At 34.1% G+C, this 27,391-nt stretch overlaps 1 protein-coding gene and 3 non-coding genes across 5 annotated transcripts; all 4 read right to left on the bottom strand.

Moving 5' to 3' along the window:
- Nucleotides 1–10,644: 10,644 nt before the first annotated feature.
- LOC130232872 (monocyte to macrophage differentiation factor 2) lies at nucleotides 10,645–25,607 on the bottom strand. Of its 2 annotated transcripts, XM_056462863.1 has the most exons (13): nucleotides 25,530–25,607; nucleotides 25,222–25,328; nucleotides 24,522–24,635; nucleotides 23,938–24,013; nucleotides 23,250–23,297; nucleotides 21,994–22,975; nucleotides 17,618–17,699; nucleotides 16,164–16,324; nucleotides 15,185–15,259; nucleotides 14,139–14,240; nucleotides 13,752–13,821; nucleotides 13,456–13,645; nucleotides 10,645–13,161 (listed from the first exon to the last, which is right to left on the bottom strand). In XM_056462863.1, exons 6-13 carry the CDS (start codon nucleotides 22,005–22,007, stop codon nucleotides 13,154–13,156), a joined length of 702 nt encoding a protein of 233 aa, XP_056318838.1. In that variant the 5' UTR covers nucleotides 22,008–22,975; nucleotides 23,250–23,297; nucleotides 23,938–24,013; nucleotides 24,522–24,635; nucleotides 25,222–25,328; nucleotides 25,530–25,607; the 3' UTR covers nucleotides 10,645–13,153. The 2 variants fall into 2 exon arrangements, with proteins under 2 accessions (XP_056318838.1, XP_056318831.1); XM_056462856.1 differs by lacking the exon at nucleotides 10,645–13,161 and having other exon boundaries at nucleotides 13,423–13,645.
- LOC130234207 (small nucleolar RNA SNORD60) lies at nucleotides 23,776–23,863 on the bottom strand. Its single transcript, XR_008838274.1, has one exon. It is a non-coding gene; the product is annotated as a small nucleolar RNA SNORD60 (small nucleolar RNA).
- LOC130234214 (small nucleolar RNA SNORD60) lies at nucleotides 24,385–24,472 on the bottom strand. The gene has a single exon (XR_008838275.1). It is a non-coding gene; the product is annotated as a small nucleolar RNA SNORD60 (small nucleolar RNA).
- LOC130234220 (small nucleolar RNA SNORD60) lies at nucleotides 25,071–25,158 on the bottom strand. Its single transcript, XR_008838276.1, has one exon. It is a non-coding gene; the product is annotated as a small nucleolar RNA SNORD60 (small nucleolar RNA).
- Nucleotides 25,608–27,391: the final 1,784 nt, after the last annotated feature.

The raw sequence follows: 27,391 nt of genomic DNA, 5'->3' as shown, positions 1-27,391 counted from the left end.
TCATCTACTCCTCCAGAAACTACCTGGATGATGGAGGCTTTCAGCAGTAGGTTACTTCTGACTGAAGCTATCCCAGTTTATTGAACTGTTGTCTGGTGTCGGCAAGAGGTTTTCCCCTCGGGAAACCAACAACAGGCACTACGTTATAATCACACCCCTACAAGAGAAAGCTCCTGATTGGTTAACGCAATAAATTTAGATTTTCCAGCTTGAGCGATTCATGTCAAACGTGCAAAACACTGCCGTGTCATTCACGCCGCTTCATCCGCGTCTGGTGTGGACGCAGCATTACAGCATCGATAATGTAATTTAATTAAAATATAATCAGTTAAATAGACTTAAGCATTAATTTAGTTGTTTAAGCATAAAACGAGATGAAAATCTGTTTAAACGCAAGCAACAGGATCTCCATGGACCCTTTTCACATATCCGGGTTCTTCAGCAGCAGCAGTTGTTCCAGTGTTCCCAGTACTGTAAAACATATGCTGGATAAGTTGGCGGTTCATTCCACTGTGGCGACCCCTGATGAATAAAGGGACTAAGCCGAAGGAAAATGTATGAATATTATGCATAATAAAACTAGACACTATGCTATGCTTTATAGATTAAATGTTAATACGGCTTGCCATAGGCAAAGACTTCAGTATGTGTTTTTTTATTAGAGCCAATTAAAAACAAAATATTTAAAGGTAACAGTTTTATTTCGTTAAATAAATAGGTTATACTGTTTTAATTTAATTCATAAGCTGATTTGATGAACTATCCTTGGTTAGTCTCCTGGAAAACCTTTCTGAACTTGAAGAGCTTCTGTGAAAAGAAGTGTACCTTATTGTATTTAATGTACACTTGCTGTCACAATTTACACTGCACACACAAAATGTACTTATAGATAATAATTAATTAGATGAAAAGACTATTTAAAGGTATAGATTACCTAAAAATAAAAACATACTTATTTTACTCACTCATTTATCACGCTATTTTCTCTTTATTACGATAATAGATAGGCCTATTTCTTGGCAACCTGAAGCACTTGACTTCCAATGTAGAAACAAATATAAAAGGCAAAACTAGAGGTTACCAACATTCTTCAAAATATATTCTATTAGGATGACAGAATTTTCAGTTTTGAGGTAGCTCTAAGTGTACTACTGTAATATTTCTTTTAAAAATGCACATTGTAATAGTGGGAAATTAAACGTTCTAACTTTACATTAGACAGTACATTTATAATAATATAATATTTATATATAGTCATAATAAAATAACATGTAAGTGTGCCAAAGGAGTCCTTAAGTTCAGATAATTGCATGTAATAAAAGCTGAAACAAGATTAATAAAATTGCAAGTGTCAAAAGAATTGTATTGTATTCTTCTAAAGCATACTTTCATAGTGTTAATGAAAAGTCATTGCAAGTGGAGTCTGTGCCGTCTGGAGTCTTCTATGTGTGTACATGCGTAGCCTAGTTCAGCTCTGAGCTATATTCAGATGAATGTGATCCATATTTATGCACATGCTGATTCTGAAAAATAAGAAGAGAACACCCACCCCGTGTAAGAGACTACTCTCTCAGAGCATTCATATGAGCTTATGAATTAACTAATTAACAGAAGGCATACTAATTAACAATTAACCAGGTTTCATGCTAATCAATGCCCATAAATATTAATATGGGAGAGAGTTTGTCTTTTTATTACAATATTATAGTTACTTTTTGTATAATATGAGGTCTATTTGTGTTACATAGAAACTGTAGTTAGAATAATGTAACAGTGGCTGTTAGGAGCCAAAGCATTTTCCCATTACAATGACAAATACACCGCATAAAGAAATTATGTTATGCAATAGGCTGATTGGGAATAGGCGTTTAATGTAATCTGGGCACTTTATGGAAAAAGTCTGTTAAGAACATGGCAGATCTCTATGAATTATTCAGTTCAGTGGAATGACTAATAGATTGTAGTCTCCTGAGGGTGTAAAGTAGGGCCCTCTACTGGGACATTCAGCAGCTCAGAAAGACAACGAAAACATCCTGGGAACAGCTTGTCTCATTTGTAGGCTACATCGGAAATGTTAGTGTTTCATTTTTACTAGTAGAATGGGTTGATTTCTGACATAGAAGATTAAAAACTTGAAAAAAGTGCTTTTATTTTGAAAAAATAAACTGAAATCATATTAGAATTGCGACATCTGGTGGCGTTATGTTGGAATGACTCTCTTAAATTTTAATTAACGCAATACAGATCTTTAAAGGGGACCTTTTATTCAAAAATCTCTTTTATGAGGGGTTTAAACACATTTGTGTGGCAACAGTGTGTGAATATAGCCAGCCTCTAATGGTAAAATTAAATTATTTTATTTTTTATCATCACACTAGTGGTGTAAAGTAACAAATTACAAATACTTAAAGTACTATAATTGAGTAGTTTTTCTCAGAAATTGTAATTTGCTAAATAGTTTTAAAAATGTGTACTTTTACTTTGCCATGAGTGTTTCTTTAGTGCTGTATCAGTACTTTTACTCCACTACTTTCCTTCAACCTGCAGTCATTACTTTATTTCTTTCTTGTCTATGGAGATTGGCTAAAGTAGAATAGTCCTGCGATTCTTGTCCATTAAAATCACACATAGAAAGTAATTAGCATCAAACTGAACATCCTCAAGACATGGGTGCTTAAAAAACAAGGATTAAAAAGCATTTTAAAGCATTAAAAATATCCCAGAAGATGTCCAAAATCTTTACACGCAATGATCCACAAACTGTTTAGACTGCATGTCACTGATGAGAAAATGAAGGATGTCGACTGTATGATGACTGAAATCACCCAACAGCCTTAAACAATCTTTAAATGGAACGAATGAAGAATGGAAGGAAGGGGTGAATGAAGAAAAGGCCGAACAAGGAATGGAAGGAAAGAGCGAAGGAAGGAAGAACCGAACTAATGAAGGAAGGAAGGATTCAAGGAAGGACTGAATGGACTGAAAGGAGCACAATCTCATTCGAATTTAAAGCGACAGTCAACATGGCACAATTTGAAGCAACGCCTAAACAGGGCAGTTTCAGAGAGTTATAAAAATGAATTTGTGTGATATTTTGAGCTGAAACTTCACGTACACACTCCAGGGACACCAGAGACTTATTTTAAACATTTTAAAAAGGGCATAATAGCTCCCCTTTAAATTATGCTCTAAATTCTGTTTCAATTGTGTTTTAATCCAATCACTAAATCACTTTTAAGGTATTAACCTGTAATGTACAAAGATTTAGCGTTTAATATATCATCACCATGGTGACAGCTTTTGTTTGCTTTTAAAAGTTAATTCATTAAGGAAGCAAGCAGTGGTTAAATATATATATTTAACCTCTGTATAATATATATATATTCAACATTAATTGTGACTCGCAAGATTTAAAGGTTTTTAAAGTAAATGTCTTGTGTGTGTATTATAAGGTTTATAAGTGTGTATTACAACATTGTGCATGTTCATCTTCCTTCAGCTTAGTCCCTTATTTATCAGGGGTCACCACAGTGGAATGACCCACCAACTATTCCGGCAAATGTTTTACACAGCGGATGCCCTTCCTTCTGCAACCCAGTACTGGGAAGCACCCATACACTCTCACATTCACACACACTCATATACTACCGTCAATTTTGTTTATCCAATTCTCCTATAGCACATGTCTTTGGACTGAGGGGGAAACTGGAGCAACCGGAAGAAACCCATGCCAACATGGGGAGAACATGCAAACTCCACACAGAAATGCCAACTGGCCCAGCCTGGACCAAACCAGTGACCTTCTTGCAGTGAGGCGACAGTGCTAACCACTGAGCCACCGTGCCACACCATGCAATACTTTGCTTTTCTACACATTGACCCACATATGTAACCCCGCCAGTCCTACTGCACCCAACCCGCTCTGAGCTGGGATTGAACCGGCAACTCTCCGCATGGGAGTCGGTTGCTCTAACAAGGAGGCTAAAGACCATAGCCTCTAATATATGTCACTAGAGCACCTTTAGAAGTCAGAGGAGTGAGGTTTACCTGCACAGCACTTCACTAGCTGGCCTCCGTTATACTCACCCTCCTAGACCTCACTCCCATCCGGGTCAAGGCACTAATGTAACTCAGCCGGTTGTACTGCACCAAACCCGCTCTGAGGTGGGATCGCTCTAACAAGGAGGCTAAAGGTAGTGGCCTCTAGAATCTGTCCCTAGAGCACCTTTAGAGGTCAGAGGAGTGATGTTTACCTGCACAGCACTTCACTAGCTGCCCTCCGTTATACTCACCCTCCTAGACCTCACTCCCATCCGGGTCAAGGCACTAATGTAACTCAGCCGGTTGTACTGCACCAAACCCGCTCTGAGGTGGGATCGCTCTAACAAGGAGGCTAAAGGTAGTGGCCTCTAGAATCTGTCCCTAGAGCACCTTTAGAGGTCAGAGGAGTGATGTTTACCTGCACAGCACTTCACTAGCTGCCTGTTACACTCACCGACTTAAACCTCACTCCCATCCGGGTCACGGCACCAATACAACCCAGCCGGTCCTACTGCACCAAATCCGCTCTGAGCTAGGATCGAACCGGCGACTCTCCGCATGGGAGTCAGTTGCTCTAACAAGGAGGCTAAAGACCATAGCCTCTAATATCTGTCGCTAGAGCACCTTCAGAGGTCAGAGGAGTGAAGTTTACCTGTACAGCACTTACTAGCTGGCCTCCATTACACATACATAATGCATAGAATGCAGGACTCAAATAATGATTCTTAGGGCCTACTCACACTATGCTATCCGAACTGTGCCCAGGCCCGTTTCCCGGATCGTTTGAGAAGTGTGAGTGCTCTGAATCGGGCTCAGGCACTGTTCACTTGGCCGGCTCTGGCCCAGCAGGAAGAGGTGTGCGAGAGCACGGTTCACTTGGGCTTTGGCGTGGTACGCTTACAGTGTGAGTGCAAAGCGTGCCAGAGCCCGAAACTAAAGACAAGACATGACTTTTACGGGATTGTTTCATATGGGGCGACGCAGTGGCGCAGTAGGTAGTGCTGTCGCCTCACAGCAAGAAGGTCACTGATTCGAGCCTCGGCTGGGTCAGTTGGCGTTTCTGTGTGGAGTTTGCATGTTCACGTGGGTTTTCTCCAGGTGCTCCGGTTTCCCCCACAGTCCAAAGACATGCGGTACAGGTGAATTGGGAAGGCTAAATTGTCCGTAGTGTATGTGTGTGAATGAGTGTGTATAGGTGTTTCCCAGAGATGTGTTGTGGTTGGAAGGCCATCCGCTGCGTATAACATGTTCTGGATAAGTTGGCGGTTCATTCCGCCGTGGCGACCCCGGATTAAAAGATTATTAAAGACGCAAACCCCTCACTGCACGGCAGCTGCACCTTCAGCAAACCTCCTAATTCCTGCAGCACGAGGACTTTATGATTATTTATGAGCGTCAAAAGTTGCGAATCTGTTCGGCGAAATATTTGACTGCGTGTGAATGCATATCAAACGACTAAAGCAATATAACTAAAGAAATGTCCCCTGTGTTGAGCGAGAGCTCTTACTGACCAGCGCATCATCGATGATGTAAGCGTGCCCAGGCCTGAATGTAATGTGAGTGCGGGCCATCGGGGGATGGGGGAGGGGGGACAAGCGTGCTTTGGCCCGGTTCAAGGCATAATGTGAGTACGCCCTTAAAGGGAGACAAAAAAGATGCTTGCTAAAAGCTTTAGTGTGAAATAACATGGTTTTAATACAAATACAAAAAACTGGGGCGATACAAACATTGCAGCAAGATCACAATCACAAATACCTTCATGTGAGAGATTCAAAAGACATTTTTAATGCAGAGTAAATCAGCAGAATGGCCAAAATGCGAAGCCTCGGAGTGTTCTGAGATGCACTCGAAATAGAAAAGGCACAAATGATATTTACACTGAGGTCAAGGTTAGGTTTCAAGTGAATTCAGTCAGTAATACTTTTCACAACTCTCCCCAAAATGAAGTAAAAAGCAGCCTGATGTGTGTAAATCTGATAACTCTACAGTAAACATTATTACTACATATTTAAGAAAGATTTTTGGGATTAAATTGTGCAAAAACTTCGTAACTTCTTTTGGTTTGGAGTCAAAGATAAACTAGAACTTTTTACTATCTCGGCATGTTAATCATAATTAATCACTGCACTCATCAATATTAACATCAGCCATCCTGCATTTTTAAAAGTGAAGGGATGGAGACTTTTGGACATTCATTATGCACTAGCAAAGACAAAAGCTCGAATATCATACAAGTTTCAATAAATTGTGTTGTTTTTCATAAATTTGTGTAAATGTATATTAGTCTCAGGCTGGCTGGCAGTGAAAGCTTAGTGATGGATGTAAACTGTAACTGTTCCTTCATACTGTGTCAACTAAAACAGTAAACACATTTGTCATAAAGCAGAACACACCGAACAAACATTATTCAACACATCAAAAGCAGTCAACAATGGCAAAAAACAGAGAACACTTCAAAAGTCATTCCTAATAATCAAGAAACAAAGTCAAACTCACTCCACCTCATTCAGTGTTCGATAATACAGATATATTTATACTTCCAAAACTAAACAGTATTGGCAAAAACTCTGTTACATGAATGATATAACACTAATCTTTAGATTTCTCAGGTATCTACATTAAAAATGAAACAAAATATCTACCAAAAATATATATATCAAGAGCTGAAGCAATTTCAGGATCAAACCGAAACCTTATTTTAGCCACAAACAGCCCTTACTAACTAAAGTCCTTAAAGCAGGGATGTCAAACTCAATTGCAGTGCAGCAGCCCTGCACAGTTTAGTTCCAACCCTAATTAAACACAGCTGATCAAACTAATTAAGTCTTTCAGTCTTGTTTGAAACCTATACAGGTAAATGTGTTGAAGCAGGGCTGGAACTAAACTGTGCAGAGCTGCGGCCCTCCAGGAATTGAGTTTGACATCCGTGCCTTAAAGGGATAGCTCCTCCCCACCCAAAATTTAATGAATTTAATCAAAGATGTTGGTGACGTTTTTCTTCAGTAGAACATGAAGTAAGATTTTTAGCTGAAATTGTGGTCCTTGTATTCATAATTAAAGTCAACATCTGTTTGTGCAAGATTATTTACATCATTACAACCATTATTATTTAATCCAAGGCATTAGCAAGCAGCCCTGAAGCCCTTTTCTTAGACCTCATTGTATCATTGGGAGCCACATATATTAATTTTGTGCTACCTGCAGGGACGGATTTCACCAATAAACAAGTTAAGGGGCCACTAAGGGCCCCAGGAAATCTGGGGGTGCTCGATAAATATCTAGAAGTATAAATTAAACCTACAAGCTATATATAACATCATTTCCTATCATATTTTGTCTAGTGAGAGAATTTTTTACATTATTAAATAAACACTAAAATCTAATATTATTATAATAAGCTAATGTTATGTAATAATAATAATAGAAAAGAAAATATCCACCACCCCCAATCATGGAGCAGTCCAGCAGTTTGATTTATAAAAAATAAATAAATAAATAAAAGTTTTTTTTTTTATTTAAAATATATATATAAAAAAAAATATATATATATATATATATAAATATACAATTTTTTTTGTACTAATCATTTAAAATGTAGAGATTGCATTAAGATAAAACAAACAAATGAAGATTGAGTAATTTGCTATATCTGCCCCTAGGTGCCTATATGTATTTTATCAATTATAGAGGACCACAGTTTCAGTTCAGGGGACCTATTAAGCCTCTTTTTACAAGATGTAAAATAAGTCTCTGATTTAGAGAGTGTGTATTGACATTTCAGCTCAAAACACGACACAAATTATGTTTTATATCTCTTTGAAACTGCTCCTTTTAGGTTTTAATCCTAATTTTGCTGTTTTAGTGACTGCTGCTATACATTCAAATGACATTGTGCTCTTTTTAAAAGAGGGCGGAGCTACAAATGCCTATGTGTCAGCATAGTAGCAGATTCAAAAACAAGTGTAACCTCCTATGCTAATGAGGGAGACATCGTCACTAATGGGCAGGGCTTTCTCGCCTCTGATGACACGTACAAAGGAAGAATGTCAAAGTGTTTCTGCAAAGTGTTAATAAATGTTTACCATTAAAGGCTGGTTATATTCACACACTGTTGCCACACAACTGTGTTTAAACCCCTTATAAAAGCAATTTTTTTGCATAATAGGCTTTAATGTTCTACTGAAGAATAGTCGCCCATATTATTAAAGTCTGAGGGAGATTAAATGAAAAGTAACTTTTGCTGGGGGAACTGTTCCCTTTAAAGGAGCAAAACGCACCAGTAAAAGCATAAATATGTACACTAATGTGAGATTTAAAATTCACTCATCATAAAAAAAACATAAAAATACATATTTCTAAAAATTACTAGTGCTAGTGAAATGTATAATCTTAACATAAATATCAATAGCATTTGTAGCTATACAAAAAATGCATAAATATGGATTACAACTATTAACCAAACACTTTATATATTCATAATACATTAAATATTAGTTAGTTCAAGAAGTAAACCAATCATAAATACCCATTTAAAAAGATTCTGTTACATCCAGTTACCGTTATGTGTTTATGATTGTATAGGCCATCCAAATTTAAATACTTGTTTATACACTTCAGCAGTTCGAGAAATTAAAATTGCGCACTTTTTACTTTTGTGTGTGCGTTTGGCTTAACAATCAGCCCCTGATCCACTATTAGCCCTGATTACATGACAAAAGCTCAAGTTATCGATAGTGTTCAAGTTTATTTCCTACATTAAACAGTTATTCAAATATGTATGGCCTAAGAAAATATAACACAAATAGAATAAATAAGAAACAGTGACGGTATCAGCCAGTGAGAACAACCCTGAGAGCAAAAGCTTTGGCTGATCAGTGATCAGATGGCTAATTTACAAACCTTGACTGCTAGTAAACAGACGATGGTAAAAATCAAGCTATCCTGAAAGTGTGCTATCAATATCTACTTTAATTAACTCATTGAAAACTTAAAACTGTCAACATTTACACCCTCATGTAGTTCCAAACCTGTATGACTTTCTTTCTTGCATTGCACAAAAAATAGAAGTTTTATTGGAGCATTTATGAAGCAAAACATTTGATTGGTTATTATGAGACGAATTATTCTGGGTCCTTAATTCTGATTGGTTATGTCATCCATTGTAAACTCCAAACAAATTCTTTTGTGACCTCATCATATGACTATTCTTGCACCTGTTGTTGTGGCTCCATATATTATTTATGTACTTCAGCAACAATATCTATTATTTATTATCTGGTTAATGAGGTATGCTTGACACCCACTTCATTTGCTTTTAATAAATAGATATTTATTCGAGAGAAATGCGTTGATGTATATGAGTGTAAATCCAGTTTCCAAATGAAAATATATAGATTTTTTGTTTCAGGTATGTTATGTCACAGTTTAATTAGCCAATGTCATGTACAAGTTATGAACGCTTTTAAAAAAATGGCATTTTGATACATATTGTGCCTTACGTGTGTCTTATTGGGTAAATACCGGATAAGCAGTAAGAGGTTTTAACTTCAGTCTATTACCATGCTTAACAAACCCCTTCGCTGTTTTAAATTCACTGATTATTTTACATATGAAACTAAAAACATACAGGTTTGGAACTGAATGGGCATAAATTATTATTATTGTTGTTATTATTATTATTAGTATTAATATTAGTATTATTATTGGGTGAACTGTTTCTTGAATACAGAAGCTTGTTTTAACACTGAATTTTAAAAAAGGGCACCGTATAAAAGTGTAAATTCAATTTGTTCCAGTTTGTTCCAACTACAGTACATGAATTAATTAGTTTCCACTTAATTTATTACGGTTTTCAGTAATAAATAAGTAGGAAATACTTTATTCTTTTAGGTGTAAGAAGTTATTTTATAATCATTTATTTAAGATAATCCAATGAGGCTTTTTTCAGTGTGGCTTTTTTCTATTAAAATTGACTTTTTGCCTTACAAATCTGAGGAAAAAACATCTTAATTATTAGATAAAAACTTGCAAATCATGACAAACTGACAATTTAAAAAAGTTAGCATTATGAAGATTTGCAGTTTATCTGTTTTTTTCCACACATTATTAAAAGGACAGCTCACCCAATAAAAAATCTGATTCAAGATTTACTCAACAACACAAGTTGTTTCAATTCTCTTTTTGAGTTTTCTTCTTCTTTTTAACACAAAAGAAGATATTTTGAAGAATGTTGGTTACCAGACAGTGTAATGGTAGATTAGCCACTAATTTATATGGGGGGGAAAAAGCTATGGAAGTCAATGACAATTGTTAGGTTACCAAGATTCTTCAAAATAGCTTATGTTGAATAGAAGAAATAAAGTCAAACACGTTTTGAATAAGTGAAGGATTACTGTAACAAACGATTACAGAATTTAAATTTTTAGGTGAACTATCCATTTACACAGTTATATAAAACTGTCTGTAATATGACCTACAGCAGCTGTATTATGAATAAAATAAACAAAAAAAATTTAATAAATAGAAACACTTTTATTTTCATATTTTCACTAGATGTTGATGCAGTAAAATGATTAAAAACCTCCCAAAAAAGTCATACTTTACAATAAGGTTGTTTAAGTTAATGTTAATGCATTTACTAACATGAACAAACAATGAGCAGTGCACTTATTACAGTATTTCTTCATGTTAGTTAACGTTAGTTATTGAACATACAGTCCTTCATTCTTAGTTCACGTTAACTCACGGCGCATTAACCAATGTTGACAAGCATGAATGTGGATTTTAATAAAACAGTAGTAAATGCTGAACTATGATAAACAACAGTGTTGGGGAAAGTTATTTTTGAAAGTAATACATTATGATATTGAGTTACTCCCCACAAAATAACTAGCTGCGTTACTTTATATGGAAAGTAATGCGTTACTTTACTTTGGAGTTACTTTTTCATACCTGCCTTGATCTTTTTCAGAACTTGCAGGGTATTTTTCTTTTTTAAATAGAGGATCTCTGCATTTAACGACACACTGCATAACCAACACCTTCATTTACCTTTCAAAAAAAATTACAATTAAAAAACAATTGAATAACGTTACCTTCTGAGAACTTACTGACGCTATACATGCCGTATATACAGATTAATGAAAGTTGAAAGCAATGTGTTTGCTACTTTTGTATTTTTGTCTTATTAGTTCAGTAAAATCAGTGTCCGTTGAGACTTTAATCCCCTTCTCTTCAATGTGTTTAGAATAATGAGAATACTTTCATCACAGAAATGTAAGGCTCTGCCATCTTGGTTTCTGTCTGTTCCCACAGAGAGCTCATTTTCTCACTGAGTGTGATTCAACGTGATTACAATTCAGCAAACTATTTTTAAAAGCATATTAATTAATCTAAAAAGTAACTCAAGTTACATTTTTAAAAAAGTAACTCAAATATTATTACTTCATTTTTTTCATGCGTTTGTAATGCGCTACTTTACTCATTACTAAGACAATTAATATTATTACGTAACTCACGTTACTTGTAATGCGTTGCCTCCAACACTGGTAAATAAATGCAGTACAAGTTCATACTAGGTTCTTGTGAGTAAATCAGCCTGATCTCACTTTGTCAGTTTCGTGGCTAATTCGTACAAATTCGTACGATTTGTAATGTATTGAAAATGTATGATTTTAAAAAGGAGGCCTGACACCCAACCTTGCCCCTAACCCAACATTGGGTGAAGAGCAAGGAATAAGATCGTACAAATTCATATGAATTAGCCACTAAATTTAAAAGTTACGAATTGCCGTGTTATGTGTAGCGTTCACTCCTGCCTGTAATTATTACAGTCATTTGATCTTGTTTGACTTTTTCCCTTCTTAGTTTCTATTGGTTGATTTGGTGACGTCAGTCTTTTAAAAGTGGACGTCTCAGAGTCGCTCATTCCTCCACGCCACCACAGGCTTTATTGTTGTGGTCTCCTATATACTTTTCTTTTTATGTTTGTTTGGAGTAGGGAGTCCCAACCTGCTTTAGGTTTGTTTGGTTGTTATTTATTATGTTGTTGGACTCCCCATCTCTTGTCATTTTGCATTATGTTGCTGATTACGTTATTCATTCATTCATTTTCTTTTCGGCTTAGTCCCTTTATTAATCCGGGGTCACCACAGCGGAATGAACCGGCAACTTATCCAGCATATGTTTTACACAGCGGATGCCTTTCCAGCTGCAACCCATCTCTGGGAAACATCCATACACACTCATTCATACACATACACTACGGACAATTTAGCCTACCCAATTCACCTGTACCGCATGTCTTGGACTGTGGGGGAAATCGGAGGCTCGAACCAGCGACCTTCTTGCTGTGAGGCAACAGCACTACCTACTGCGCCACTGCATCGCCAGATTACGTTATGTTAGTATATAATTTAGTTGGAGCACATTGGCCATTGTTAACTTATGTTATGTTGTCTTAGGATCATGAGTCGTATTTAACTAGGGACCAGCCGTGAGATAATACATTAACTAATGTTCACCTTATTGTAAAGTGCGACCCAAAAAATGAATAAATAAATAATAGAAAAATCTAAGAAAAGAAAACCTTTCAACTTGCAGACTGTAAAAAGTCTCTAATGTAGCTTTCTGTAATTAAATCCAAAATGCATTTACCCAAAGTAAAAAGAAAACCTAGCTATGGAATGAAGTGACCTGTCCAGTCATGTGTCTCCCTGGATACTCTCATTAAGCACTTGTGGCATTTTCCAAAGACATTACACATCCAAAAACACATAACAGACTAGCATTTTACTAGAAGCATGAAGAACTGATACTGCGCACAGTAATACGAAATACGTGAAAGAAATATGATTATCTCCATAATGGCAGTGGCAGAATGTCTCAGTTTAAAAACACTACACCTTAAAACTGTAGTCAAGTAGTTACTATCCAGGATGAGTGTGTTTACAAAAGATCTGGCAGTGATTTTACATTTGGAAAAAAAAGAAAATTGTAAACCTTTACGCAACGCGTCCATAGACTGGATCCTTTATCAGTCTCAGGATAGCACACGGCTTCAGGTCCAAAATGCCTGCAGTCTCACAAAGGCTAGTTGTAATGTCTGTGCTAGTTAAAGACCTATTAATGAGCGACAAGAATTACGTCAGTCAAGCTGTTGGCTAGCAAAAAACAACAGAAAGAAAAAACAATGCAATACTGCTTATGCTTTAGATAGTATTATGTTAGCACTTTAGTGGTATATATTTATTTATACATATATATATATATATATATATATATATATATATATATATATATATATATATATATATATATATATATATATATATATATATATATAAATATACAGTAATTATATATTGAAATGATTTTGTGGTTAGGTGCATGCACATGTGTGTCACCGGGCCGTACTGGTTGGTTGATTGACAGGTGTGTACAGGTACTTCCAGATGGCATAGTAATGGATGCCAGCTCCCATTGCAACAAACAAATGCCATATAGCGTGAGCAAAGGGCACAATTCCATCACTTTTAAAGAACGCCATGCCCAGCACATAACACCCGCCACCAAGAAGAAGCTCACACAGACCTGACCTGTCTGCCTGTAACAGAAAAACAGAGACAGTTAATTCACTTCTCAATATACATATGTAACTATAAGAGAAAGAGTCTGCCCATGTTATTTTTATTTAATATTCATTTTCTTACCATAGAGAGGATGACAAGAGCGGGAAAAACCCCCATTGCTGTGTAACAGATAAGCTCTACAACTTTAAACCTGTCACAAAGACACAAAAAGATGCTGAATGTGTTTCTTAAAAAGAAATAAATACCTTGTGTGATTTAGCATGTAATAATATAATCATGCACAGTTTTTCAGAAAACATGACTGTTGTATTTATGTATGTTTGTTATTATTTGACCACAGATTTCTACCATGCTTTACCATGAAGACACCCACTAAAACCTCATTCCTTGTAACAACTGTTTATATACCAAAATTATTTATATAAAAGATAATAATTTTGAAATTCTGAAATTAAAATGCAAACAAACAAAAAAGAGCATTCTGTTGAGGGTTGAATATGAGTTCACCTTTCATGGAAGAAGAAGACATAAGCAGTTCCTCCAGAGGCCATCACCCAGACAACCCAACGCATGTGGGCAGCCCATGGACCCAGATCCCGCAGCGTGAGCCTGTCGTAAATCCATCAGATCTTTAATTAATGCTACTTCGAACATCAAACTATTTGTGGAAGTCTCACAGCTTTATTCTCAGGGAATGTAAATGCTGAATATGTTGTATTGGCTAAAGATGTCTAGCAAATTAATAAATGCAAAGGTACAACTAAAATTCATAACTCAAGGCTAAACAACTGTGCTTAAAGAAGGTCATAAAAAAGTAAAACTCAAAAGCACAATAAAGAAAAAACAATCTATAATATCTGATGACATCTTTTAACTTTAATAATTGTTTACAATGTCCATTCACTTTCATTCACTTGCATATAATTTTAAGCTTATAAGAATTTTACTGGCTTTCAAAGTTAGGGAAATAAATTATAGCTGAAAATTCACATTTTAATATTATAATATTTATGCACAGTTTACATTATATGTGAAGTTTTTAACTCTACAAAATGACCAGAAATTCAAAAAATTCTTGGACTGTCATGAAATTTTAAATACACTCAATTCAATAAGAAACAAAATGCTGTACATTTAAGAAACAAATCCTTTTTACAGAATTATTGGTGGTCCAATAAAAACATCCATATTTCTTCAAAACAATTCCCTATCCATCCATCTTGCACTGTGTCTAAAATTGCATATTGTGTGGTAGAGGTACTAGATTTAGTTTAAAATGTATTTTTGATTGTAAAAAGTATGATCTATTAAGTTATGAATGTGTAGTTTAAATAATTATTATACTTTTATCATACATTCACCAACTATACAGTATGAAAGTAGGACTTTTTGGAAGAGATTAGCGTGTTTAAACCTCTGCTCTTTACATTCTTATTCTTTACCACCCTCGCAACTTTAACTGTGTTCATTTATGACAGCCTTCAAATCCCTAAAGCAGACTAAAAACTCATTTCTCAAAGTACCACACATTTCAACATTTATATATTGCTTACCAAGGTGTGTAGGATGCTGCAATGAAGAAATAGATCACCATCCTGTCGCACATGTGGAAACAGTGTTCGACTGATCTAAAAAGTAAAGACTGGTTAGAACTCTTTTCTCAAAAACATATCATCACTGTTGACTGGAAACCTCAAATGTGCATTGGAAAAACAAGATATTTTTATTATGTTGTGTTATATTATTTTATTCATTCATTCATTTTCTTTTCGGCTTAGTCACTTTATTAATCCAGGGTCACCACAGTGGAATGAACCGCCAATTTATCCAGCACATGTTTTACGCAGCGGATGCCCTTCCAGCTGCAACCCATCTCTGGGAGACATCCATACACACTCATTCACACTCATACACTACGGACAATTTAGCCTTACACCAATTCACCTGTACCACATGTCTTTGGACTGTGGGGGAAACTGGAGCACCCGGAGGAAACCCACGCAAACTCAAGGAGAACATGCAAACTCCACACAAACGCAACACCAACTGACCCAGCCGAGGCTCAAACCAACGACCTTCTTGCTGCGAGGCGACAGCACTACCTACTTTGCCTATATTATGTTATATTATGTTGTTATATTATGTTATATAATGTTATGTTATATTATATTATGTTATATAACGTTATATTGTTATATTATATTATATCATGTTATATTATATTATATTATATTATATTATATTATGTTATGTTATGTTATGTTATGTTATATTTTGTTATGTTATGTTATGTTATATTATGTTATGTTATGTTATATCATATTATATTATATTATATTATATTATATTATATTATATTAAGTTATGTTATGTTATGCTATGCTATGCTATGCTATGCTATGCTATGCTATGCTATGTTATGTTATGTTATGTTATGTTATGTTATGTTATATTGTTTTTCTGGATTCACATCACTCAAACGTCACAAATGTTTTGTTTAAAAAAAAGATCTGGCTCATATAAAAGCCTTACCGGAGATGGCTCTTTTTCCAGGAGACGGTGTGGAAAACTGTGGATATGATGAACAGGCTTGATAGTCCTGCCCCATACAGCCATGCTGAAATCTCCTCCCAGTGGTCATCGGATAAGAAGTACAGTAAGATCCCACCCACAATGCTGGGAATGATCCAGAGCTGAGAGGGAAATCAGTCATAGATCATCATTTCAAAATGAAGATGTCACATTTATTCATAATACACATCTATTATTAAAGGACAGACCAGTATAATAATGAAAGTTTAATTTAAAGGGATATTTCACCAAAAAGACAATTCAGTCATTATTTGCTCCCTGCAAAAACAATGCAGTGGTCCACAGATTCGTTCATGTTGTTCCAACACAAATCAATTAAGTTAACTTAACAAATGTAAGTGCATTGAACATAAAACAGTTGTCCCAAACAAATCTCAAGAATTGAGTTGTTTCAGTTCATTTTAAATAAGAAGACTGAACAAGCAGCACAAACACTTTTTAAGTGCTCATTCTCCACTTGGTCCAAACATGTTTCTTTTTTCTACTGAGCACAAAGTAAGATATATTGGAAAATGTTGAATGCTGAAAAAAGCCATTGACTTTCATCGTATTTTTGTTCCTGCTACGGATGTCGATGGCTTTTCTTCTTTCGAACATCTTGTTTTGTGTTTAACAGATTATATAAATTCATACGTTTAGAATGACTTTAGTGTGAGTAAATTATGAAGTAAATATCATTGTTCTCCCTGTAATTACACTGTAAAAAACGCTGGGTTCTGCACAATTGATTTGTGTTGGGACAACATGAAGGAATTACGTTAACTAGGGAGGCTCCGATTGAACGGCATCGACTGACAATCACATGACTCGATAGGTACTCGCTAATCTGGCCGATTTGTTTATGTGTTTAGACAGAGTAAGGACCTGATCACATTGAACACGCTTTTATCATCTTTTGAATGGTTTAATTATGGCCGCGAGCATCAAATATGCACTTTTCACATTGGATTCTGCTTCCATCATCTGTTGTATCTGTTATTTTCTGTAAAGCTGCTTCTGATCAGGACATGTCCACACTAAATGGTTATAAGAGACGTGTTTAAGGAATTATATGCAACATCCTTAATTTATTCTCTTAGGTAAGTAGAGATCTCCACTTAAAGCATAAAACATTAGAATCGGTACTCGGTATCAGCCGATCCTCATGACAAGGAATCTGTACTCTGTATTGACTGCAAAAATCCTGATCGGAGCAGTCCCAATGTTAACTTAAGTGGATAGATAAGTGGGTTTACATAAAACAAATAATAAATAAATAAAACTCGGGAATTGTGTTGTTTCAGCTTTAAATAAGTAGTTTGAACAAACAGCAAATGTCATTTTTTGAGTCTATAAGAGGACATGTTCATTTTATTGGTGAACTATCCCATAAAGACAGTAAACTTAAAACTTACAGCATGTGTGGCACAGTTAGCAGCGTGCTCATATTCCGTTGGCTGATATCTCTTATTATAAGGTGCACGATTGTTCATAAACCTAAAAAAAGGTTGAAAGTGAAGAATGTTAGTTAAGAATGAAGTAAAGCTAGTTACTCACAAACAAACAAAGAAACAAAAATCATTCTTCACTTACAATAACCTACCTAGAGCAAACTTAAAAGAATGTTGTGCAGCTCCTGGCATTTGTGTTAATTAATATTTCATATGATCCTTTTTAACAATTCCAGCAAGCATTTGTGTGTGTGTGTGTGTGTGTCAAAAATAATCTAATAGATGTTTAACGGAGGTCTAAATATAGACATCTTGGCTAAAACAAAGCTAAATTTGGGCTTGCAGTGAAAATCTAATAGGCGTAAAAAAATAGCCCAAAATTAATCATCATGTCATCAAATGCACAGGAATAAATGACTATATGTTAAGTCTATCTATTATGTCTGTTTGATGATTAGTCTAATTTTGGGCTGTTCTTAGATTTAGCCCAGTTTTAGCCAAGATGTTTAGACGTCTCCCCACAAGTATTGTTTGTCTTTAAAAGATGTCTAAGAAATGCCTAATAGACGCCTAAACATTGACAGCTTTGTTAACGCAAGGCTAAATTTGAGCTGTCAGAGAACATCTAATAGACATCAGGAAAAGCCCAAAACTTGACTAGTCATCAAACACAAAAAAATTAACAACTACCTATGTGAAGTCTGTCTAATCTGTACTTGATTGATGTCTAATTTTGGTCTTTTCTTAGATGTCTATTACATTTTCAATGACAACTTATTATTTTTTTAAAGAAGTCTAATAGATGTCTGATAGACATCTAAACATGGACGACTTCCTTTAAACAAGGCTAAACTTGAGCTGTCAGAGAACATTTAATAGACATCAAAGAAAAGCCCAAAACTAGACTAGTCATCAAATACAAAAATGAAATGGACGACTACATATATGAAGTCTGCCTAATCTGTATTTAATGACTAGTCTAGTTTTGGTCTATTCTAATATGCCTTTTAGATTTTCAATGACAACCCAGATTTGGCCCAGTTTTAGCCAAGATGCTTAGACGTCTCCTAGCAAGCATTTTTTTTTTTTTTTTTAAAGAATAGTCTAATAGACGTCTAAACATAGACAGCTTTGTTAAAGCAAGGCTAAATTTGAGCTGTCAGTGAACATCTCGTAGACATCGAAGTAAAGCCCAAAAGTAGACTAGTCATCAAAAACAAAAAAATGTACAACTACATACTGTATGTGAAGTCTGCTTAATCTGTATTTGATGACTAGTCTAGTTTTGGTCTATTCTAAGATGTCTATTAGATTTTCACTGTCAGCCCAAATTTAGCCTTGCTTTAGCCAAGCCATCTACGTTTAGATGTCTATTAGATGTCTAAACACAAAATTGCTTGGTGGGATGTTTTGCATAACTAATCAATTCTGCAAGTCAGCATACAAGTTGATCCGCATTTATGACTTTTTATTCTTAAAAAGCATTTCACTTACAGTACTCTGATAATGATGCATTTCATGCTTGAAAATCATAGAAAGACATCTGCTATTTTCAATACAATTTAAACAGGAGAAAAAACTGATAGGACATGGGCATTTATTAATCCATCAAATATAGGCATGATTGTGTTTTAATGTAATTGCGGATTATACTGTCCTCATGGGTGAAATGTTCATGTGACTTGTTCATGGGAATTTATTTCAGTTGGTGGCAGCTGATAACCATAGAGAATCACAGCAGAGGAGTCTTTCATCCTTTACACACATCCCTGCACATTGCTGATGTCACCGTTGGCATGGAAACATATCAGACTGTGACGGAAAAGGAATGAGGATGTGTGTGGTTTCTGTTTTACCCCAAAACGTGACACTTTTGAATTAAGGACTACTGTAAATACTCTACATTACTGTTTTTGGTGGTAAACAGAAAACCTTAATAATCTTAAAGTGATGCAGAGGTGAACATTATGTGCCATTTCAGAAGTGAGAATGTAGAAATGTACATTACTGAAAGAATGAATAATTTTTCATAATTGTGTTCTCTCACATAAGAGGGGTTGAATAAAAAGAAATGTAATAGTTTAAAGAAAGAAAAATTCATGGTGTTTATTCATAAACGCCATTACATTTACATTATTCATACAAACTACACTTTTGTCCAACAAAGCTGATATGATATATTATAATGGTGTTATTTACAACATGTAGTTCAAAGTATATGCTATAACCAGGGGTGGTTAGATAAGGTAAGGAGCCACTTAGCGCCCCAGGAAATTAGGGGGCCCCGAACACCCCAACAGCCAAGTCTATATTAATCATATAGCTCTTTTATAAATTCTATATGTTGTAAAATCTATCTATAAGCATTACGATTTTCATGCTATTACTTCTTTTCAAAACTGGGGGCCCCCAATGAATATTGGAACGTTCCCTCCATACTGCACATGAACATATTAAAGTCTAATCACAAATATGGCTAATAATCTGTACTTAAAGTTAGTTTGTAAACTTTGTGAATTTATTGTTTTTAATTTTACATTAAAAAGATCTAGCTTCTGCTTAAAATATATTTTTAATATGCAGTTTATTTACATAAACTAATTTACAGAGGAAAAACATATTGGTTACACTTTAAAATAACAGTACATGTATAATGATGTGTAATATGTAAACTAAACATTACTTTATTATGAACTAATGATGAGTTAATGTGTGCGCTAATCATGAACGAACTTTAACTACAACATGAGTCACATGAGTTCATGTGTGAATAACGGCTACCTTAATTATTTGTTAGTACATGATTGTTTGTTAATGTAATAATTACCACAGTAGTTTATGCTTAATTTAACCATCATGATGTGTTAATGTAGAATTATATCATGACTTTATTTTGAGGGGCATATCATCATTAACCCATTCTTAACTACTCATGAACTCCTTATGCACGTCCATCTTGTACGTTTACACTGAATAACAAGAGAAAAGTCTCGTCAACATCAGCATGAACAGGAGTTGATGAGTAGTTAAAGATGAGTTAATGGTGATGTGGCTCTCCAAGTAAAGTCATGACATAATTATACATTAACATCTCAAAAGTTCATGTAGGTTACATTTAGCTTAAACTTAAATGTTAATTAATACACAAACAACAGTAACTAACAAGTAATGAAGGTAGCCGTTATCCACATGTGAGCTCTTGTGACTCATGTTGATGTTAAAGTTGGTTCATGATTAGCACATGCATTAAGTTATCATTAATTCATAATGTATATTTTACATATTAATATATTATTCATGTAATGTTATTGTTAAGTATTACCAAAATATCTATAGAGAAAGAGTGTTTGGAGTTTAAATGCTAGGGCCCCCAAACCACTAAGTCCACCCCTGGCTATAACCCACATCTGTCCCAATTTCTATAGTTAGTAGCCTAAATAACATGGCCTAAATCTATTCTCTATATTAGTCACTGATGCAGACATTTCCTAAAACTCACCCTAGAAATAATGAATCTTTATGGTTTTCTATTTCATCTGGAACACTGTAGTGTACAATGTAATATATAACCTAATACAATATTTTTGAAGTCGAATCTGTTATTTAATAATCAAAATATTGTGTGTTACAAATATGATTTACATCCCCTTTTAAGACAAAAAAAAAAAACATTTAAACCTTTTATAAATTGACGTTTATACAATATTAAAATTTTATTGTAACCACAAATCAATGTTTTCATAATTTAAATAAAACATTCAGATTTTTAAAAAGCCAACAAAGCATAATGATGTTAACTTGAAACCATATAGAGCCAGCCAGACATCAGCATCACTCAGAATGTCTCTTCCCATTAGCACTTGCTATCAAGCACATCAGCACGAATCCATGGATAACCCAATCCGATCCAGATGTCAGCTGCTGGTATACGTTAATGGATCTACCGAAGCCCTGAGATATCTACAGTATGTTCCTATTGTAAATTTCAATCGAATTCGAACAATAAATTCAGTTTTTACAAAAACAAGCACCAAAATATCGTCTTTTCCCACCACTCCCATCAACATCAGTCAGCCAGCGCGTAAATCCGTCAAGGGAACGTCGCGGTTTTTATAACAAACACTCGTTTATAACAAAAATCACCCTCATAAACACTGAATAGAGTTGAGTTTTGAATATTAAAGATTTAAATGCCCGACGAAAACACGTTAACGCTGTTCTTTGTGGCGCGTGGGTGTCACAAAAGCGACATTAATAACACCTTACTGGCTCCATTCAAAACTCTCATTATATTTACATCAATACATCACCCCCGTTTTATCTCCCCCATATCTACTCACCTTACAAGTTTCATTTAAACGCGTGCAATACGACAGTTAGACGAGTCTAGATGAAAACGTCGGAGAAATGCAGTTTGAGCTTATCGGAGTCTTCTTTGAGCGACAGACTGATTAGATGCACAAGCTCTGGAACATCATCCGAGTGATGAACTACACAACAGCGCGATCATTACGAGCAATAATCCGTAAGTGGAGCGCATGTAACGGGTCTCCCTGCAGTCACAAACGTCTGAAGTGGATCATCCGTGTAGGTTGGTGGAGGGTTTGTATAATGCGTTAAAACGGCATGAACTTGTATTGTGCAAACGGAGGTATTAAATGGGACTCGTACTACACTGAACTTCAAGTGAAATCTGGATTGAAGCGGTTTCAAATTTACTAGAACTCCCATGTTTAATCGCTTTGTAAACATTACAGAAATGGATTGATTTGTAATGGAATCAACCACCATCATTTGGGTACAAACTAATGGAACTTTCAGGTTGACTTCACACCAACCTGACCTTATGTTCCTGGATTAACATCGATGTTGATCCTGAAATAACATTCCAATCAGAATTAAACTACAAGTTTATGGTTTAAGTTCAGGCTTAAGGTTTGGTTAAAGCACATATGATTTATGCAACCATCACTCCCCTTTGATTTCTGGAGTGACTTATAGTTATGGTTCGGATTAGGGGAAGGGAATAGGTATGGATTACGGACGAACATGGATGTTAATTCAGGATCGCACCGTACTCGGCAAATCATGACATGCCCTACAGCTCAATACATCATACAAAACAACCAGATACACTGAACTGTATTGAAGATGCAAAGCTTTATAGAAACAATGCATATATTTAGCATTAAAAACAACAATACTCAAACATACAAAACATTTGACTAAAAATATACATCTTTTCCAACATTGCAATCTGTGGAACAGGACTTCATATTCCAAACTGCAGATCTCCAAACTGACTTCTTGGTCTTCCCATATCTGCAAAATCAAAGAGAAGTATAATATATTGAGTTTGTGTCTTATACGGAGTCAAAATCTAAATGAAGGATTTCCTTAAGAGCTCAGGGAGAGAGTTTACAATCAGTACCATTAACCATGGATCAGCTTAGTAAACGGTTTCTCATCACTGCAATGTACTACTATTATCAAGGTAAAGCACTACAACCGTTCCACAACATGAACAGTCAGTGATGCTTATGACTGGATTTAAAAAAATAAAATAAAATGGTACAACAAGCTGGAAGTGTCTCACCTCTTGAAAAACCCTTCCAGTTGGGAACTTCAGATTAATCCATGAAACCTGCAAGAAAAATTATATTGGTTATGAAACCCATATTAATTTTGGGGAAAAAAATAACGAATACAAAAGGGAGTTCTCACATTTCACTTTAGTTAGTTAACCTAGTAGTCACTTGTTCATTTAATTTGGAATGGTGGGGAGGGGTTTACTTCCGTTTTGATACATTTCTCCATTTAAAATTCTAAAAACGCTACAAAAGCACATTAGCTTCTTTCTACAAGTTACAATCATAGGCAACTTGGATATTCCCAATAATAATCATAATAATAATAATAATAATAATAATAATAATTAAATAAATGTTATTACCATGCCTTAATTTGTAACACCTTAACTGTGGTTTATGAAACCATAAGTCAACCATGACATCATTAAAAAGGTTAACAGTAACAAAACAATGGTTAAGTTTAGTAAAAGGTATCTCCAAAAACATTCCAAGCCCAAAATGTGAGAACTCTAAACAAAGCATTAATCTAAAGAGCCTCAGACTTAACTTCATAATCAGCTGCTGAATAACAGCATTCATACGAGGTGTCAGAAAATGTAAATGGAAGTCATCAGCGGCTCGATCACATTTTATTCAGAAGTGTAATGTGCACATTACATGATCAGACTTGTGGTCAAAGTTAAGTTCACGTACCCCTAATGTTCAATTAGACTTGCGAGATGCAAATGCAGATTTGGATCTGGATCTGCACTTCCATCTATAAGAACTGCTGGAAAGTTAAAACAAAAAGCATATCAGCTACAAGCATATTAAATGGAAAAGACTTAAATGTGGAAATCATGTTCTTCTATTCATTTGTGTCAATTAATAAAAGCTTAAATTTATAAATGAAACCAAGTAAAAATATAAATAAATTCATGTGTAAAAATACTGGGAATTCTCAGTGTCTCCAAGTTATAAAGAATGGCCATTTACTTTTTCAATACAAATTTTACAAATGAAAATTTACATGCATTAATCATGGTAACCACAGGTTAACGAGAGTTTACAACACTAATGACATGAGTAAAACATGGTTCCATTCGACCACATCTTAATATTCTCCAAGTACTGAAAACAGTGACAACTCTTTAATCTAAAGAGCCTCAGACTTAAGTTTGTAATCAGCTGCTGAATTACAGCGTTCATACGAGGTGTCAGAAAAAGTAAATAGAAGTCATCAGCGGCTCACATTACAAAACCAGATTTATGGGCCAAGGACAGTTCAGTTCACTTACCACCAACGCTTCATGTTCAATTTGATTCAAGATGAAATTGCAGATGTTGAACATGTACAAATGACAATGGTGCAAATCCGGCGTGGCAGTTTTCTGCACGTCCATCAACAAGAACTGTTTAAGTGGAAACAAAAATCAAACATTAGCTACAAGCATATTAAATTTTAAATTTTAATTGAAAAAATGTTGATTTCTATTCAATTTGACCCAATTGATCACTGGCTCACTAAATTTGAGAATGCAATTTTTGAAGGGGTGTATCTAAATGTAAATCTGGTGGAAATCACCACCAACACAGTGCCTTGAAGATATAAACTAATGCCAATTTACTTGCATATTATACGTTTTTTTTTTATTCTATTATTTTTTTCATTTAAAAACAAACTTTACAAGGTGGAAGTAAAATACTCTACATTAATCATAGTAACAAAGTTAACCATGGTTTAAAACACACTAACGAAATTACTAACACATGGCTGAATGACTGATAAAACCCACTGTTAAACGGATCCAAAAACAGTGAGAATATACAAAAGCTTTAAAGCTAAAGAGCCTCAGACTTAAGTTTATAATCAGCTGCTGAATAACAGCGTTCATACGAGGTGTCAGAAAAAGTAAATAGAAGTCATCAGCGGCTCATAATAAGGTTTTATAGCACACATTACGTGATTAGTTTCTTGTCCAAGCTAACTTCACTTACCGACAACTCTCCGCGATCAATGCAGATGGGGGACAAACTACAATGGCGAAAATCATCCAGGGACATGTTTCTCTCCACTTCCTCCACCGCGAGACAGACTGCAAACTCTACGACGAATATGGAAAAAAATGCGTAAATTTGTTTAAAGTCTACTGCAATAAAGACGCAACATAACTATAACTTTGAGGTGTACTCCCAAATTTTCAACTGGTTTTAATATGGTGAGGATTTACATGTCCTCGGTTAAGTCTGCTGAACAAATGCGCTGACAACTATTTTAAAACATCCAATACGTTAACGTTGCTTACATGTTTGCACCCATAAAGCGAAATTCCGATGGAAGAACCATCTTAGACCACGACATCGCTGAACAAAGAGGGAGGGCTAAACTTGTGGCCTGCCTTTTATATGCGCTCTTCTTTGCTCCATCCACCAGGGTATCATACATCCGTTAAAAGTACACGCATCCCCTCTGCTGGCTGCATTGGCTCTTTGCAATCAAGATTTGCCCGATATGGCCCATTTAGGATAAAATAACAAGCCCCTTTATCTCTTTTTCTCCCTCTCAGTAGTTTAATTCAAACTTGTTTTATTGACATGTAAATCGTAACAATGTATTGGCAAAAATGTATTAGCATGTTAACATTAGAAGATATATATAAAAATGTAGTTAAAATAAAATAATAATAATAATAATAATATAATATTAAATGATCATAAAATGTAGATTTCAAGATTCAATAAAAACAACAAAATATTATTATTATTTTATTAATACCAATAATAACTATAATAACAATAATAATAATATGAATAACAACAACAATAATAATAATAATAATATGAATTACAACTACAACAATAATAATAATACGAATAATAATAATAATAATAATAATAATAATAATAATAATAATTATTATTATTATTATTATTAATAAAATGATATTAAATTATGATAAACTGTATATTTATTTCATGATTAAAAAACTATAACAAAACTATTGTTATTTTTATTATTAATAATAACTATTATAATAGTATTAATAATAATAAAATAATAATAATTGTAATAATTATAATTATTATTAATTATAAATTAATATGAAATGATAATAAACAGTATATTTATTTCATGATTCACCAAAAACAATAACAAATATATTTTTATTATTATCAATAACAATAATTAAATATGGTTATTATTTGGAAATGTATGGTTATAAAAGGATTTTGAGTTATTTATTTATATGTAGTCTATGCACTGTAGATTGTTTAATAATAAAAAATAATATTCATTATAAATATTATTAATAATAATGATGATAATAATAAAAAATATTAATAGCAATAATAATAAAATAATAATAATAATAATAATAATAATAATAATTATTATTATTATTATTATAAAAATATATTAAATGACAATAAACTTTTAATAATAAACTGGTTAATAATAATAATAATAATAATAATAATAATAATAATAATAATAATAATAATATGAATAGTATTATTATTAATAATCAAAATAATAATAATAATAATAATATGAATAGTATTAATAATAAAATAATAATAATAAAAATAATAATAATAAAAATAATAATAAAAATAATAATAATAATAATAATAATAATAATTATTATTATTATTATTATTATTATTAAATGATAATAAACTATATTTATTTCATGATTCAATAGAAACAATAACAAATATATTATTATTATCAATAACAATAATAAAATACACATAAAATCTATTTGTGAATAGAGCATTATATAGCTATACAAACATTTTAGTTGTTTATTTATATGTAGTCTATGCACTGATTGGTTATGTACTAATTTTCATGCATTTATTTACAACATATTTTATATATACATTGCTGGTTATTTACATTTGTCACAATTCTAAATGGTATTGGTAATCTATCTGGACTAAATTGTTAATGAAATTCATTACTCATGAAAAAGTTCACTTACTTAGGCTTAGCACAAATAGGCAATAAATCCGACACATGCAAGATCAACCTACCTGTGATTATTCCGGACGAGGGTTAGTCTTACTGCGCAAAGGCCTGTGTAAAATGTTTTGGGCTAATGATTAGAGTTGGACTTGTGATCTAAAGGTTGCACGTTTGAGTCCCACCGATGAATTGTAG

The sequence above is a fragment of the Danio aesculapii genome, chromosome 1 (assembly GCF_903798145.1).
Source record: "Danio aesculapii chromosome 1, fDanAes4.1, whole genome shotgun sequence".
NCBI classification, from domain to species: domain Eukaryota; kingdom Metazoa; phylum Chordata; class Actinopteri; order Cypriniformes; family Danionidae; genus Danio; species Danio aesculapii.
Note: the sequence above shows the minus strand (reverse complement) of the source record. Positions and strands in the feature narration are given on the sequence as shown.

Coding starts and splice junctions, on each gene's coding strand:
- LOC130232872 (XM_056462856.1), bottom strand. Junction 14,241..15,184: donor GCAGCATCCTACACACCTTG/GTAAGCAATATA, acceptor GATTTACGACAG/GCTCACGCTGCGGGATCTGG. Junction 13,822..14,138: donor GTCTTCTTCTTCCATGAAAG/GTGAACTCATAT, acceptor TCTTTGTGACAG/GTTTAAAGTTGTAGAGCTTA.